The 17,061-nt window shown below is 44.9% G+C and overlaps 1 protein-coding gene across 2 annotated transcripts in view; it reads left to right on the forward strand.

The window, feature by feature from the left end:
- Positions 1-17,061, forward strand: part of glra3 (glycine receptor, alpha 3) — a 224,254-nt gene that overhangs the window by 116,254 nt on the left and 90,939 nt on the right. For both annotated transcript variants that reach the window (XM_080189748.1, XM_080189749.1), the window contains exon 4: positions 3,298-3,521. In XM_080189748.1, coding sequence (XP_080045874.1) covers positions 3,298-3,521 — 224 coding nt within the window. The remainder of the gene's footprint in view (positions 1-3,297; positions 3,522-17,061) is intronic.

Here is a 17,061-nt window from a genome sequence, read left to right on the forward strand (position 1 = left end):
ACATCTCCTCTGTACCTACTCCCCAGCACCTTAAACCTGTGTCCTCTTGTGGCAGCCATTTCAACCCTGGGAAAACACAGCAGTAAATTACAAATTGCAGCAGTAATTACACTGCTAAAGCACTTTTCCTTTGGCTGAAAAGTGATTTGAGATGTCCAGGGATTACAAAAGGTGCTATATGAATGCAAACATGGTGGTATAGTGGTTAGCACTGCTGCCTTACAGTGCCATGGATCCGGGTTCAATTCCAGCCTAGGGTCACTGTCTGGGTGGAGTTTGCACTTTGTCTGCGTGAGTTTCCTCTGGGTGCTTCGGTTTCCTACCACAGTCCAAAGATGCATGGATTAGGTGGATTGGCCATGCTAAATTGACCCTAGTGCCAGGGGGATTTGCAGGGTAAATGAGGGTTACGGGAATAGGGCCTAAGTGGGATTGTGTTTGGTACGGACTCGACGGGCCGAATGGCCTCCTTCTGTACTGTAGGGATTATATGATTCTTTCGATGTTTGTATTGTCGGCCTTGGCCAGTGCAATGTGGCTGTAGGACTGAGGGAGGAGGGGTGACGACTTGAGGGAGAGGGGGGTGAGGGAGGTGATGTGGGTGGGTGAGTGATGGAAGGGTGGGGTGTGCAATTGGCAACTGGTGCCGTGTGGCATGCAGCCACTAGGCTGGGTTTTAAATCTCCGTCAGTGATCAAGTTTAAAGTTTATTTATAAGTGTCACATGTAGGCTTACATTAACACTGCAATGAAGTTACTGTGAAAATCCCATAGTTGCCACGCTCCGGTGCCAGTTCAGGTACAGTGAGGGAGAATTTAGCACAGCCAGTGCACCTAACCAGCACGTCTTTCAGACTGCGGGAGGAAACTGGAGCACCCAGAGGAAACCCACGCAGACACGGGGAGAACATGCAGACTCCACAAACACAGTGACCCAGGCCGGGAATCGAACTCAGTTCCCTGGTGTTGTGAGACAGCAGTGCTAACCACTGTATCACCATAAAATACAATACTACTATTTGGCTGGACTAAGATTTAAGAACATAAGAAATAGGAGCAGGAGTAGGCCATCCAGCCCTTCGAGCCTGCCCCGCCATTCAACAAGATCATGGCTGATCTGTCGCTGCTCAGTTCCACTTTCCCGCCCTCTGCCCATAACCCTTAATCCCCTCTCCTATCAAAAACCCATCAACCCGCGTCTTAAAAATATTTAGCGAGGCAGCCTCCACCACTTCAACGGGCAGAGAATTCCAGAGATTCACCACCCTTTGAGTGAAGAAGTTCCTCCTCAACTCCGTTCTAAACCGCCCCCCTTTTATCTTGAGGCTGTGCCCCCTAGTCCTACTGTCTTTTTTGAGCGGGAAGAGTCTCTCCACCTCTATCCTATCCATCCCATTCATCATCTTATACGTCTCAATGAGATCTCCTCTCATTCTTCTAAACTCTAACGAGTACAAGCCCAGTTTATTCAGCCTCTCCTCATAGCTCAACCCCCTCAACTCCGGTATCAGCCTAGTAAACCTCCTCTGCACTCCCTCCAAGGCCAAAATATCTTTGCGCAGGTGCGGCGCCCAAAACTGCACACAGTACTCCAGCTGCGGCCTCACCAATGCCCTATACAGCTGCAGCAAGACCTCCCTACTTTTATATTTTATATTTTATATTTTATATTTTATATTTTATATTTGAGCCATCAGCCCCAGGAGAATGATGCTTTGAACACTCCACAAGTGTTCTCAACATTGTTGAACTGCTGGTCCCTGACCAGATTATCTCCTGGTCTCCCTACGATGTATAAAAGGAGGGTGGGTGGAGAAGAGCAAGTAACCTGTACACCTTGAATTAAATTGCTCTTTATCGAGCTTGTTTAATGAGCTGGCGAGGACCAGCTCATTAAACAAACTTTCAAAGGTAAGAACAAAAAGAGCAAACAGTCAAGTGCTTTTAAAAATTAACTCATGGCATGTGGACATCACTGTCTGGGCCAGCGTTTATTGCCCATCCCTAATTGCCCTTGAGCTGAGTGACTTGCTGGGGCAATTAAGGATCAAACAAATTGCTGTGGATCTAGAGTCACTTGTAGGTCAAACCAGATAAGAATGCAGATTTCTTTCCCTAAAGACGGGACAGCAAGGTTGGCACTGCTGCCTCACAGTGCCAGGGGCCCGGGTTCGATTCCTGGCTTGGGTCACTGTCTGTGTGTGGAGTTTGCACATTCTCCCCGTGTCTGCATTGGTTTCCTCCGGGTGCTCTGGTTTCCTCCCACACTCCACAGATGTGCGGATTAGGTTGATTGGCCATGCATGCTAACTTGCCCCTTAGTGTTAGGGGGACTGGTAGGGTAAATACATGGGTCATGGGGATAGAGCCTAGGTGAGATTGTGGTCGGTGCAGACTGAATGGCCTCCTCCTGCACCGCTCGGACTCTTTGATTCTTTGTGTTTATACAACAATTGACAGTGGTTCCCTGATCATCATTAGACTTTTAATTCTAGATTTTTACTTTATTGAGTTCAAATTTGATTTGAACTTTGGTCTACCCACTAAGGGGCATAGCAGACAACTGCACGGCAAGTACAAGAGAAATACAAGGAACAGCACCAGCCCTCGTACATGGCTTTCTTTGACCTCACAAAGGCCTTCCGTACTGTCAACCGTAAGGAATTATGAAGCACTCTCCTACTCGTGGCAGCATGATGCACTTCAACTAATGACTTTCCGTTTCAGAGTCAAGCATTATAATCCAAAGCCAAAGAAACATAGAAACGTGGTGGATAGGAGCAAGTGGAGGCCATTTGGCCCTTCGAGCCTGCTCTGCCATTTATTGCGATCATGGCTGATCACCCAACTCAACTAATCCTGCTTTCTCCCCATGATCTTTGATCCCATTCACCCCAAGTGCTATATCTAGCTGCCTCTTGAAAGCAGTTAAAGTTTATTTATTTATTAGTCACAAGTACGCTTACATTGACTCTGCAATGAAGTGCAGGAAGAACATACAGACTCCGCTCAGACAGTGAACCAAGTGGGTCTTGTCATCAACTACTTCCTGTGGTAATGAATTCCATAGGCTCACCACTCTTTGGGTGAAGAAATATCTCCTCATCTCCGTCCCAAATGGTCTACTCTGAGTCTTCAGACTGTGACCCCTGGTTCTGGACTCCCCTACCATTAGGAACATCCTCCCTGCATCTACCCTGTCTAGTCCTGTTAGAATTATGTAAGACTTTAGTTCCAAAGAGGTGGTTAACTTCAAAGGTAAACCAAGGTTTTTTTAATCTTGCTTATTCCCTGCAGGATTACCGCCTAAATATCTTTCTGCGGCAGCAGTGGAATGATCCCAGGCTGGCGTACAGTGAGTACCCGGATGACTCTCTGGACTTGGACCCGTCGATGTTGGATTCAATCTGGAAACCAGACTTGTTCTTTGCCAATGAAAAAGGAGCCAACTTCCATGAGGTGACAACGGAGAACAAATTACTGAGAATTTTTAAAAATGGAGTTGTCCTTTATTCAATAAGGTAGGCACTTCAAGCCATTGAACATTTGAGTAGCATTTGTCTGTGTTCTCATATCTACGATAAGAAGTCTCACAACACCAGGTTAAAGCCCAACAGGTTTATTTGGAATCACGAGCTTCTGGATCAGGTTGACTCGCCTGATGAAGGAGCAGTGTTCCGAAAGCTCATGATTCCAAATAAACGTATTAAACTTTAATCTGGCATTGTGACACTTCTTTCAGTGCCTACCCCAGTCCAACTCCGGCACCTCCACATTACATCTACTATGTAAAATCTTTTATCTTCTGCCTAAATCTGGTCGTAATGTGAACTTTAACCAAGTTCTCTCTCGGTGGTAGAATGAATGTCATGGTCTACTCTGGAGTTGCTGATGTTTTCACTATTCTGAACAGATTTGGAAGGCTATGGCTTGTGTGATATGCTGTTAGGGCTCCGAATAACCCAATTACAGCTTGATTTATTTTGACTGACGATAAACTGAGATCTTAAGGAGCGTGCTTACCAATCCATCTTTCAGACTGTCCGAGCTCTCCACCAGCCTGTCTCCACCCAATTTCCCTTAATTAAAACATTGAATTTGCACGCCGAACCATCATTGAAATTACAAGCATAAATTACAAGGAACTGACTGAACTCAAAATGTATTTGGACAAATGAAGAGGTTGCACAAAGTAGGTGACTGGCAGATGAATATTACTGTGTGCCATAGGTTTTCTAACTGGGAGCTGCACATTCCAGCAAGTCAGCAAGTGAAATCAATTCTTCAGATATCTGTTAGACAACAGATTTTCTTTTTCTTTTCAATTCATGATTTTGCTTAGTTTCTGTTGCTGTGGGCACTGAGAAAAAGCTGTTTGCTGAGATGTTTTCCTTTGCTTATTTCCAATATTAGAACAAGGAATACTGAAAGTGCATTAATATTTGTTGGGGCGGTGATGGGGAAAGTGTTCACACACAAGATTCTGTAACCCTTGTAGCAAACAAATGTAGAGTTAGGCTGATAAGAAGGGAAAACATGAAAGTTGGAGGATGTACACACAATGTGCAAAGGTCTATTCGCAAAAGTGAAATAGAAACATGCCTTGGATCTGACATTTTAGATCAGTGTACAGTGAATGTCAAAGTGCTATCTAGCATTTTGCAACATTAAATCATTGTTGCAATCTTTTCTTTAATGCTTACTTATTGATTGGAACATGTTGAGAATATTATGCCCAATTTTAGGGCACCTTTGTGGTTAATATTGATACAACCATATGGGAGCCCAAGTTCGAATCCTATCATGCAGGTAGGGAAATAAGAATTCAACAAAAAAGCTGGACTTAAAAGTCCAATGATGACCATGAAACCATTGTCGATTGTCATATCTGGTCTGACCTACAAGTGACTCTGGATCCTCAACTTTGTGGTTGACAGTGTTATGTAGCAGAGGTGGATGCCCCCCCCCCATGATAATTAATAGCCACTCATAGGGGAGTATCTCACCTCATGATCTGTAAAAGGAGTGTGAAGTGGTACAATCTGCTCTTCAGTAACTTTCAGGGGTCAAATCAAAATAACTCCCTGATTCTCTAAAGTCAACAAGTAACAATTTAATTATCTAAGTAACAGTGTACAAGTTAACTAAACTATTAACAAACTGAATAAAAATCATTCTAATCTGATGTTCAGGAAAATACAATTCCCACTTATTATCCCCCCTCCATCCAAATCTCTCCCCTCTCGGGGTCCTTGTGCATGAGTCGCAAAAACCCAGCTTGCAGGTACAGCAGGTGGTCAGGAAGGCGAATGGGATGCTGGCCTTCATAGCGAGGGGGATTGAATATAAAAGTAGGGAGGTCTTGCTGCAGCTGTATAGGGCATTGGTGAAGCCGCAGCTGGAGTACTGTGTGCAGTTTTGGTCACCGCACCTGTGCAAGGATATTTTGGCCCTGGAGGGAGTGCAGAGGAGGTTTACTAGGCTGATACCGGAGTTGAGGGGATTGAGCTATGAGGAGAGGCTGAATAAACTAGGCTTGTACTCGTTAGAGTTTAGAAGAATGAGGGGAGATCTCATTGAGACGTATAAGATGATGAATGGGATGGATAGGATAGAGGTGGAGAGACTCTTCCCGCTCAAAAAAGACAGTAGGACTAGGGGGCACAGCCTCAAGATAAAGGGGAGGCGGTTTAGAACGGAGTTGAGGAGGAACTTCTTCACTCAAAGGGTGGTGAATCTCTGGAATTCTCTGCCCGTTGAAGTGGTGGAGGCTGCCTCGCTAAATATTTTTAAGAAGCGGGTTGATGGGTTCTTGATAAGAGAGGGGATTAAGGGTTATGGGGAGAGGGCCGGAAAGTGGAACTGAGCCACGACAGATCAGCCATGATCTTATTGAATGGCGGGGCAGGCTCGAAGGGCTAGATGGCCTACTCCTGCTCCTATTTCTTATGTTCTTATGTTCTCTGCCCGAACCTCTCCCCCTTTCCATCCAAATCTCTCCCCCTCTCCACCCAAACCCCTCTCCCCCTCTATCCAAACCTCTCCCTCTCTCCTGCCAAACCCCTTGCCCTCTCCATCCAAACCCCTCCCCTTTCTCCATCTAAACGCCTTCCCCTTTCTCCAGAACCTACCCACTCTCCATTTAGACGATCCATTGTAGACCTGCCCCTCCCTATCCAGAGCTGTCCTCACCTTCGATCCAGAATACAGTTGGACACTACCTGTCCTTTGCCCAGCTGGAGTTGCTCATTGTCAATCTGTTGGCCCAGAGAAGTTGTTTTGCCTGGCCAGGTGGATCACAGTGACACTCCTCTCTCCATGCAGTGTTTGCAGGATGCTGCAGACACTACGTAAATGCTGTTGCCACTACGAAAGAAAGTGAATGAAATAGTGAATCCTAAAGACACCCCTATTGGAGTGGCACGGTGACAAAGTGGTTAGCACTGCTGCCTCACAGTGCCAGGGATCTGGGTTTGATTCCCAGCTTGGGTCACTGTCTGTGCGGAGTTTGTACATTCTCCCCATGTCTGCGTGGGTTTCTTCCAGGTGCTCCGGTTTCCTCCCATGGTCCGAAAGACATGCTGGTTAGGTAAGTTGGCCGCCTAAATTCTCCCTCAGTATGTCCGAACGGGCGCTGGAGTGTGGCGACTAAGAGATTTTCACAGTAATTTCATTGCGGTGTTAATGTAAGCCAACTCGTGACACTAATAAATGAACTTTAAAGCTTTATTGCACAGTGGGTCATGAAGCAGGTGATGGGAGTGAATTGCTGAATCTCAGCAAACACAATAACCGAAAACCTGGTGGGTGGACAACTGGTCCAGTACAAAGCTTAACCGTCAATCGATAGCAGCAAAGATGGGAAGGAGATATTAAGCAGCAGGGTAGTGATTGCTTCAAAAGGCTCTCACCAGCTGGAGACACTTCAGAGCGGGAAGCAATTTGCAATGAGAGGGACGAGGATATGGGAGGAAGATACTAGATTGTGGCTGGGAATGTGGGATGATCTGAGCTACATTTTGCTCTGTGATTACCATCAGTCTGGCGGTTTAGATTTCTGCATGTAGCCATGTAAGTGGTTCGCTCTGATTCATATTAACCTCCTGCTCTGAACATGTTGCTGGCGTGCAACCCCCATCTACCTGACAACCACCTGACAACCTTGGAAGCTTTTTAGCCCAATGTGACTGACAGGTTACAGAATTCAGCTTTTAACTTGCAGATCACAACGAGCACAACCATCGGAGACATCACGCTGCGCTTGTGGTTTGTTTTGAAGGGAGGGAAAGACATGCTGCCTCTTGGATTAGCTCAGCCTTGCCCAAGGATGTGGCATGGGGTGGCATGGTGGCACAGCAGCCTCACAGCGCCAAAGACCTGGGTTCAATTCCCAGCTTGGGTCATTGTCTGTGTGGAGTTTGCACATTCTTCCCGTGTCTGTGTGGGTTTCCTCCTACAGTCCAAAGGTGTGTGGGTTAGGTGGATTGGCTGTGCTAAATTGCCCCTCAGTGTCAGGGGGACTAACCAGGGTAAACTCATAGGATTGTGGGGATGGGGTCTGGGTGGGATTGTGGCTGGTGCAGACGCAATGGGCTTCCTCCTGCGTGGTATGCAACACAAAATCTGTAAAACCCATAGAATCAAGAGGTGGTCCTTTCATAGCAAATCAAAGAGTGATTTGATGGCACTGATTAAAAATAAGCAAAATACTGCGGATGCTGGAATCTGAACCAAGAACAGAGGATATTGGAAAAACAGCAAAACAGCACCAGTTAAAAGAGAAAAGAGAATTGTTTTGAGTTCTTTTCACTCTGAGTCAGAACCGAAGAGAGGGAGAATGTGTTAGATATCAAAGTTTAGCAGTGAGTGAGCAACTTTTAGAACAAAATTCAGAACCATTCACTTACCACATACCGCTCTCTAATACCTTTGGTGGGGGAACATGTCGCATCCTTTCAGGGCGGTTCGTCCATCCTTTGTCCCCACCCGGCACTCAGCTCTCACCTGCGGCTCCCCGTAGCTGTTTGCATGCGACAGCGGCCACACACCGGGCAACGGCCTCGACAAGCCGGCTAAACCAGGTGAGGGTAGCCGACGGGTCTCAACCCTCGGTGAGATAGGGAGATGCCTATCCCAGCACGTGAAGACAGAGTCCGGCAGATTGAGAGGAAGAGACCAATGGAAGGCCAAACGGTCAAGAAGGCGGTCTCTGCAAGCGTCATGGAACGCGAAGAGCAAGACAAGACACAGAAGACGTCTTGCCACCTCCAGCCATCTTGACTCTTGTCTTGCCACTGGATCTAGATGGGAATTGGGAAGAGAGTGAGGCTGACGCTGCGCAACTCTCCCTCACTTTAATCCAAATCAAGCGCTAGTTTTGACACCATCATCATCAGTGTCAAATGGCTAATAGTGTTGAGGTCCTCATCGATGACGACGGACGAACCACCAACCGCTCTCTTACCATGAGCGTCAGACTAGACAGGACTGAGATTAAGAGTCTTGGTTCCAATAAGTGAGGGGTTAATTGATTCACTGCTATTTTCATGGGATGTGGGTGTCGCTGTCTCTCAGCATCTGTTCCCCATTCCTAATTACCCTTGAACTGAGAGGCTGGCTGGGTGATTTCAGAGTCAATCGCGTTACTGAGACTTTGGAGTCACATATAGGCCTGACCAGATAAGGATGGCGGATTTACATTCATAGGAATATACGTGGAAAAGAGAAGCAGGAGTAAGCCATTCGACCCTTCGAGACTGCTCTGCCATTCATTATGACCTTGGGGAGAGAGGCTACCGAGCGTGAAAGGTCAGTTTCGGATCCGCTAATAAGATTGGGATGGTGATCAGCATATTTAAATCAGCTCTCCGTCAGTTCCCGACACAATGCTGATGCTGCCGGAAATCCAGGGCCTGGAGATACACGGAGGCTATGGTTCCCAGCGGGGAACCTGCAGAGGGCTAGGAAAATTGCCCCCCACCCATCCATGATGTGAACAATGGGGGTCCGAGCACAAATCTCTGTGGTACCCCATTAGTCACCGCCTGCCAATCGTAAAAAGACCCACTTAATCCAACTCTGCTTCCTGTCTGCTAACGAGCTCTCTATCCATCTCAAGACACTACCACAATCTCATTTGCTTTAACTTTATGTAATAATCTGCTCTGTGAGATCTTGCCAAAAGCCATCTTAAAATCTAAATAATCCACATCCACCAGTTCTCCCTGGTCAACTCTGCTAGTTATATCCTCAAGGAATTCCAATATACATGTCAAGCATGATTTTCCTTTCGTAAATCCATGCTGACTTTGCCTGATTATATCACTGCCTTCCAAATGCTGTGCTGTAAAATCCGTGATAATCTAGCAACTTCCCCCAGTACCAACATGAGGTTCACTGGTCTATAATACCCTGTTTTCTCTATAGCTTCATTTCTGAATAGTGGGCTTACATTAGCTACCCTCCATTCTGCAGGAACCAGTCCAAAGAATTTTGGAAAATGACCAGTAATTGATGTACTATTGCTAGGGCCACTTCCTTAAGTACTCTGGGATGAAGGTGGGTGGCACAGACACAGTGGTTAGCACTGCTACCTCATAACACCAGGGACCCAGTTCAATTCTGGCCTCAGGTCACTATCTGTGTGGAGTTTGCACATTCTCCCTGTGCCTGCGTGGGTTTCTTCCGGGTGCCTCCCACAGTATAAAGATAAGAACATAAGAACATAAGAAATAGGAGCAGGAGTAGGCCATCCAGCCCTTCGAGCCTTCGAGATGTGCAGGTTAAGTGGATTGATCATGCTAAATTGACCTGAATATCAGGGGGATTAGCAGGGTAAATATCTGGGGTTACAGGGCCTCGGTGGGATTGTGTTTGGTGCAGACTCAATGGGTTGAATGGCCTCGTTCTCACTATAGGGATTCTATGATTCTAAAATTATCAGGTCTAGAAATTTATTCGCCTTCAATCCCATTAATTTCCTCAAAACCATTTTTCTGATAATACTGATTTCTTTCAGCTCCTGACTAAAACTTGTGTTTCTCAGAACCTCTGGTACATTATTCATATCTTCCTTTGTAAAGATAGAAGAAAAGTACAAATTTAGTTTCTTAGCCATTTCTTTATTCCCCATTACGAATTCTCCCATTTTTGACTGTAAGGGGCTTACATTCATTTTTGTCAATCTTATTCTCTTTACATAGCTGGAGAAACTTTTACTCTTAAACTTTATGCTGCCCGCTAGCTTATTTTCATATTCTATTTTCCCTTTCTTAATCAATCTCTTGGTAACCTTTGCTAAATTTTAAACTGATCTCAATCCCTGGGCCTATTGCTTTTTCTGGTCAATTTGTATGTTTCTTCTCTGAATCTAATACTATTTCTAATTTCCATGGCAACTCATGGTTTATCCACAGTCCCCTTGCCACTTGTATGCCAAAAAGAAATAAATAACTTTTGGAGTTTATATAATCATTCCTTAAATGCCTACCATTGTGTGTTAACTGTCCTTCCTTTCAGTACTGTTTCCCAGTTCATCATAGCCAACTCATGCCTCTTACCATCATAGTTACCTTTATTGAGATTCAGGACCCTGGTCATAGAATCAATTACCTCACTATCCTCTTGATAAACAATTCTATCATATCATGATCACTCATCCCCAAGGGTTCTCTCACAATGAAGCCTTTCTCATTGCACAATACCCAATGCAAGATGACCTGTTTCCTTGTTGGCTCCTCAACAGACTGGTCCAGAACACCTTACCATATACATTCAAGAAATTCCTCCTGTATTGCATTGTGACTAATTTACAATCGCATGCAGTGTTAAAGTCACCCATAATCACAGTTATTCCTTTGTCACATGTATGTCTGATTCATTGTCTAATGCTATTTCCAACATTACCGCTATAGTTTGGTGGCCTGTATACCAGCCCCTTGCAAGTAGCTTCCCCTTGATGTTTCTTAACTTGACCCATACAAGTTCCAAATTGTCTCTGCTAATATCTTTCTTCAATATTGTATCAATATCTTCTTTGATCAACAATGCAACTCCACCACATTTTTGTTTCTGTCTGTCCTTCCTAGACACTGAATAGTCCTCCACGTTTAGTTCCCATCCTTGGTCACCGTGGAGCCATGCCTCCGTAATCCCAATTATAACATACCCCTTTACACCTATCAGGGTAACTAATTTATCTGCACAACTAATTTCCTTCTCTAAAGGACATTAGAGAACCAAATGAGGTTTTAAGACAATCAATAATGGTTTCTTCGTCACCGTTACTGACAATTTCGTTGCTTTTCAATTTGAATTTTTTTCAAAAATCAATTCAATTTAAATTTCACAAGCTGTTGTGATGGGATTTGAACAGATATCTCTGAAGCCTGAATGCCTGAATACAGGTCCAGTGGTGTTACTATTAAACCACCATCTTCCCCCACCAGACTGCCTTCAAAGGTGGTTCATTTTCAGTTCAAATTAGATAATACTTTGCATGTTATATAATGCTTTTCTACCAATATCTGTAAGTTCCATCAAGAATTATAAGTGTGAGTGATCCCTGTGTGCAATACCCTGTCATGGTCAATCTTAAGCAAAAGTACTAAAGATGACAAAGATATTACGTCCATACCTGGAGTACTGTGTGCAGTTTTGGTAGTCCTTATCTGAGGAAGGATGTCCGTGAGGGAGTACATTGAAGGTTTACTAGGATGTATCCTGGCATGGCAGGTCTGTCAAATGAGGAGAGACTAAGTTGGTTAGGATTATATTCACTGGAGTTTAAGAAAGTGAGAGGGGATCCCATAGAAACTAAAAAAAATTCTTACAGGATTAGACAGGGTAGATTCAGAAAGAATGTTCCCAATGGTGCAGGAGTCCAGAACTAGAGGTCATAGTTAGAGGATAACCATTTAGAAATGAGGTGAGGAGAAACTTCTTCACCCAGAGGGCGGTGAATGTGTGGAATTCACTAGCACAGAATGTAGTTGAGGCCAAAATGTTATCTGGTTTCAAAGAACAAAGAGGAATAATGAACAAAGAAAATTACAGCACAGGAACAAGGCCTTCGGCCTTCCAAGTCTGCACCAACTATACCGCCTGACTGAACTAAAACCTCCTACCCTTCTGGGGACCATATCCCTCTCTTCCCATCCTATTCATGTATTTGTCCAGATGCCCCTTAAAAGTCACTATCGTATCTGCTTCCACTACCTCACCTGACAGCGAGTTCCAGGCATCCACTGTGTAAAAAACTTGCAAGAAGAAATTAGATGTAGCTCTTGGGGCTAAAGGGATCAAGGGATATGGTAGGAAGGGGAGGAATCAGGATTTTGAATTCGATGATCAGAAATGACCAAGATGAAAGGTGTGCAGGTTCAAAGGACCGGATGGCCTACTCCTGCTTCCAGTTTCTATGTTGTTATAATTCTATGACTTCACACGCAGAGCAGCCACAACCAATTGAATGACAGAATGGGCGCCAGAGGCTGAATGGTTAGTTCTTGATTCTTTGTTTGCTGTATTTTAGTCAGTTGAACAGAGGTGGGGATGGGATCTTTGCATCTTCTGCTTGAATTAAGCTCTGCCTCTTGCTGGTGAGTCATCCCTATCTATAAGGCTTCAAGAATGTTGGCATAATGGTTTTGATCATCAGAGCACTTATGCTTAAAGGGCTATAGGGGAGTGGCCAAGCGCACCAGCTCCAGTCCTGCTCTGTTGAGTTTCCAATTTGAATCGTGCCTATTGAGAAGCTGCAGGAGAAGAGATAGCAACATCTCTTCTTAGCACAGGGAACATTGGAGGGGTGATGCATGCCGCAGCACTCCCTGGTTGGTACCTCTTGATAGTTGAATACAAGGGATATTGACAGCTACGTGGGAACAGGCTGTCTACCTGGCCAATGGTTAAGAAAGACAAAATAGAACAGTTCAAGGATAAGCTCATTCTCACTGTCTGATTGATGGTCTTCCAACACGCTTTGCTGAGCATCATTAGAATGCTCCTCGGAATCATTCATAATATTTCTGAACCCTCTTCAAACTCTCACAATTTTGACAGATGCACCATACAAAGCATTCTTTCTGGTTGTATCACAGCTTGGTATGGCTCCTGTTCTGCCCAAGACCACAAGGAACAACAGAAGGTCATGAATGTAGCCCAATCCATCATGTAAATGAGCCTCCCATCCATTGACTGTCTACGCATCCCACTGCCTCGGCAAAGCAGCCAGCATAATCAAGGGCCTCATGCACCCTGGATATACTTTCTTCCACCTTCGTCCGTTGAGGAAAAAGTACAAAAGTCTGAGAATATGTACCAACTGACTCAAGAGCAGCTTCTTCCCTGCTGCCATCAGACTTTTGAATGGACTTACCTCACATTAGGTTGATCTTTCTCTACACCCTAGCTATGACTGTAACACTCTCTCCTTGGGTGGCACAGGGGCACAGTGGTTAGCACTACTGCCTCACAGCTCCAGGAACCCAGAATCAGTTCTGGCCTCGGGTCACTGTTTGTATGGACCTTGTATTAAGTTGAGCTTTCTCTACACCCTAGCTATGACTGTGACATTACATTCTGCACTCTCTTTTTACCTTCTTCCCTATGTACTCTATGAACGGTATGGAATACTTTGTCTGTATAATGCGCAAAAAACAACACATTTCACTGTACATTAATACATGCAACAATAATAAATCAAATCAAGTCAAGTACTCATTGCCCCTTCAAAGCTTCAAGAGTCCTCCAGGATGGGATGAGATAAATGGTATACCAAAAGAGGTACACCCTGACCTCTTTTCCCTCCTTCTCCAGTGTCTAGAGGTTCGAGTCTTGTGTAGGGGCATGGTGGCATAAACTGCATTTAAAGTTATACCACTTTACCAACTTGGTTTGAGGAACTTCTGATTTCTGCTCACATTTATTCATGTAATCACAAACTGAAAATCTGTTTTAGAATGCAATTGTTTTTGTTATTTCTCCACATTAAAATGTGTTCATTTGATGTATGTAAGAGTTGTAACTCAACACAGCTTTATCACTGCGGCTGCAAATTCATTAATCAGAAGAAAATGAACATTTTGAGTAAGAGCGTCTAGACAGTGATTTTAAATCTCTGCAAATGGCTTGGAAAAAAAGTGATAAAGAAATATTTGGCAATTGCATTTGGTGTACCGTAGTCACTTTCTTAGTAACCTTAATCTATTCGAATCTTTCAAAGATTTTAATATGCTAGCCTCCTTTTACCAGCGAAAAATAACTCTAAGAATCTCTTGAGGGCTGCGAATGGCCCTAGTTTGTGAAAACTCATCACGGTGATTAATTCAGTCTGGGTCCACAGTCAGTTTAAGGGAAAGAACCAGCTACCGATATTTTTAAAAACCTGCATTATAGATATGCACTCCATGTAGCTTGTGTTTGAAATACTGTGATCTTTTAAAGTTCATTTATTAGTGTCAGAAATAGGCTTACATTAACACTGCAATGACGTTACGGTGAAATCCCCTTAGTTGCAACACTCCAGTGCCTGTATGGGTACACTGAGGGAGAATTTACCGTGGCCAATGCACCTAACCAACACATCTTTTGGACTGTGGGAGGAAGCCGGAGCACCCGGAGCAAACTCTTGCAGAACCAGGGAGAACGTGCAGACTCCAGACAGACAGTGACCCAAACCAGGAATCGAACCCAGGTCCCTGGCGCTGTGAAGCGGCAGTGCTAACAACTGCGTCACCCATACATAGCTGTAACTGACTTTAGGGGTATTGAACTCATCAAAAATTTAAATGTGGAGGCCACTCGGCCCAATCCAAGCCCATCTTCCTCCACCAGACCCGTATCTCCATGTAGACATCCAAGTGCCTTTTAAATCTGACGTGAGGCTGGCAGGGCCACAGAGTGGAGGGATACTGGGGCCACGGAGAGGAGAGGACATAGATTTGGGGGTAGAGGCTGTCTGGTACGTGTGTGTGTGTGTGTGTGTGTGTGTGTGTGTGTGTGTGTGTGTGTGTGTGTGTGTGTGTGTGTGTGTGTGTGTGTGTGTGTGTGTGTTTGCAGGACTTGAGGGCACAGCCTCAAGATAAGGGGGGGGGCAGTTTAGATCGGAGTTGAGGAGGAACTTCTTCACTCAAAGGGTGGTGAATCTCTGGAATTCTCTGCCCGTTGAAGTGGTGGAGGCTACCTCGCTAAATATATTTAAGTCACGGGTAGATAGGTTTCTGATAGACAAGGGAATTAAGGGTTATGGGGAGAAAGCGGGAAAGTGGAACTGATCCACTTCAGATCAGCCATGATCTTATTGAATGGCGGGGCAGGCTCGAAGGGCAAGATGGCCTACTCCTGCTCCTATTTCTTATGTTCTTATGTGTGTGTGCATTTGTGTGCAAATGTGCATGTGTGTTTAAATCTGGATACTATCTTCTGTTCAACCTGGTCCAAAACCAACAGCACCCATTTCTTCTATGAAGAATGGTGTTTTCCTACTGTGTCTCGTGTATAATCTGGCGAGGCTCGACAAATAGGAGCCACAAAGTATCCACAGTGCTTGGTCTGCTTTTGCACCCACTATAATCAACACCTTCAAAGAAACTGTTCATTTCTCCATCAGGAAACACCGAGAATTCATGAGAATGACCTGGAGATGCAGCAGCTTCTCAGTCACAAACACAAGGTCTCTTTAACTGAAAGCATCACCAAAATTCATGGGAAGAAAGCAAGCCTGCAGATAATTGAGGGCCTGAAGCACAAAAATAAACCTGCAAATTTAAGAATCGATGATGTGTGGGAATACAGCAACTCCCTGATAGCTACAACATGCATTGATTCTTCAGTACCATTTGCAGGGCACAGACCCAGAATCTTATCCAACTGAGAGCTAAGAACAGAGTGGCCCTGATCAGACACAGAGAGGTAGTCAGCGCTTGTTGTAAGGAGCACTTTGAGGGTCTCATCAACTGGGAGTCAGCCCTCAACACTGTGTCCTTGATCACATTCCACAGTCTGTTGTCCACCACCACCTCAGCACAATCCCAGCCCGACATGAGTTAAAAGGGGCGTCCGGCAGCTAAGAGCCAATAACGCCACTAAGACAGGCAGAGGATGGGGTGTTCTGACTGCACTTGCACAGAGACAGAGAGAGAGAGAGAGACACACACACACACACACACACACACACACACACACACACACACACACACACACACACACACACGCAGAGAGAGAGAGACGCAGAGAGAGAAAGAGATGCACACACACACACACGCACATGCAGAGAGAGAGAGAGATGCAGAAAGAGAGAGATGCAGAGAGAGAAAGAGGTACACACACACACACACACATGTGCAGAAAATCCCACCCGAGGTCAATGTCCATTTGTATGGTCCACCCACGCTTGTTACAATTCCTGTGGTGGGCAGGATGAGACAATTGCAGCCTGGGTGGCTGGAAAAATCTAAAAATATGGAGAAGTGCTCACAACAATACATGACCTCATCTGCCTCATCAGGAAGTAGGAGAGCATGGCAAGAGATTACTGAGACACTGCAATCATAACCGTCTTCAAAAAAGGAGACAATAGTGACTGCTGTAATGATAGCAGAATATCGCTGCTGTCCGTCAGTCACAGAGAAGGTCAGTGTAAGGTCGCTGAAAGACCAGATTCCGTGTTCATATTTTCAGGCTCATCAATTGCCTTCTCTCTATGGCTGCTGAGCTCTTAAGCGAGACAAAATGCAAATTCAATCCATCAAGAGGCAATGTGGGCATTATCTTCAAAGCAAGACAAGTGCAAGAAATATTCAGAAAACAGGAGCAACCTCTATTCAAGCCCTTCTTTGACCTCACACAATCCCTTGACTTTATCAAATGGGACGGATTGCGGATCCCACTTAGCTGCCTGTAGAAATTCTTCACCATCCTCCGCCTTTTGAACCATGGCATACCAAGTGTGAACTTATCAACAGATCTGCCACAGATTCAAACTGGGATCAAGCAACATTCTTTTCATCTTATTCTCCACAACACTCTATTCCAGCTTCATAAATATCTCCACCAGAGTGG

Source organism: Carcharhinus amblyrhynchos, chromosome 5 (assembly GCF_965287045.1).
Source record: "Carcharhinus amblyrhynchos chromosome 5, sCarAmb.v2.hapA, whole genome shotgun sequence".
Taxonomy (NCBI): Eukaryota; Metazoa; Chordata; class Chondrichthyes; order Carcharhiniformes; family Carcharhinidae; genus Carcharhinus; species Carcharhinus amblyrhynchos.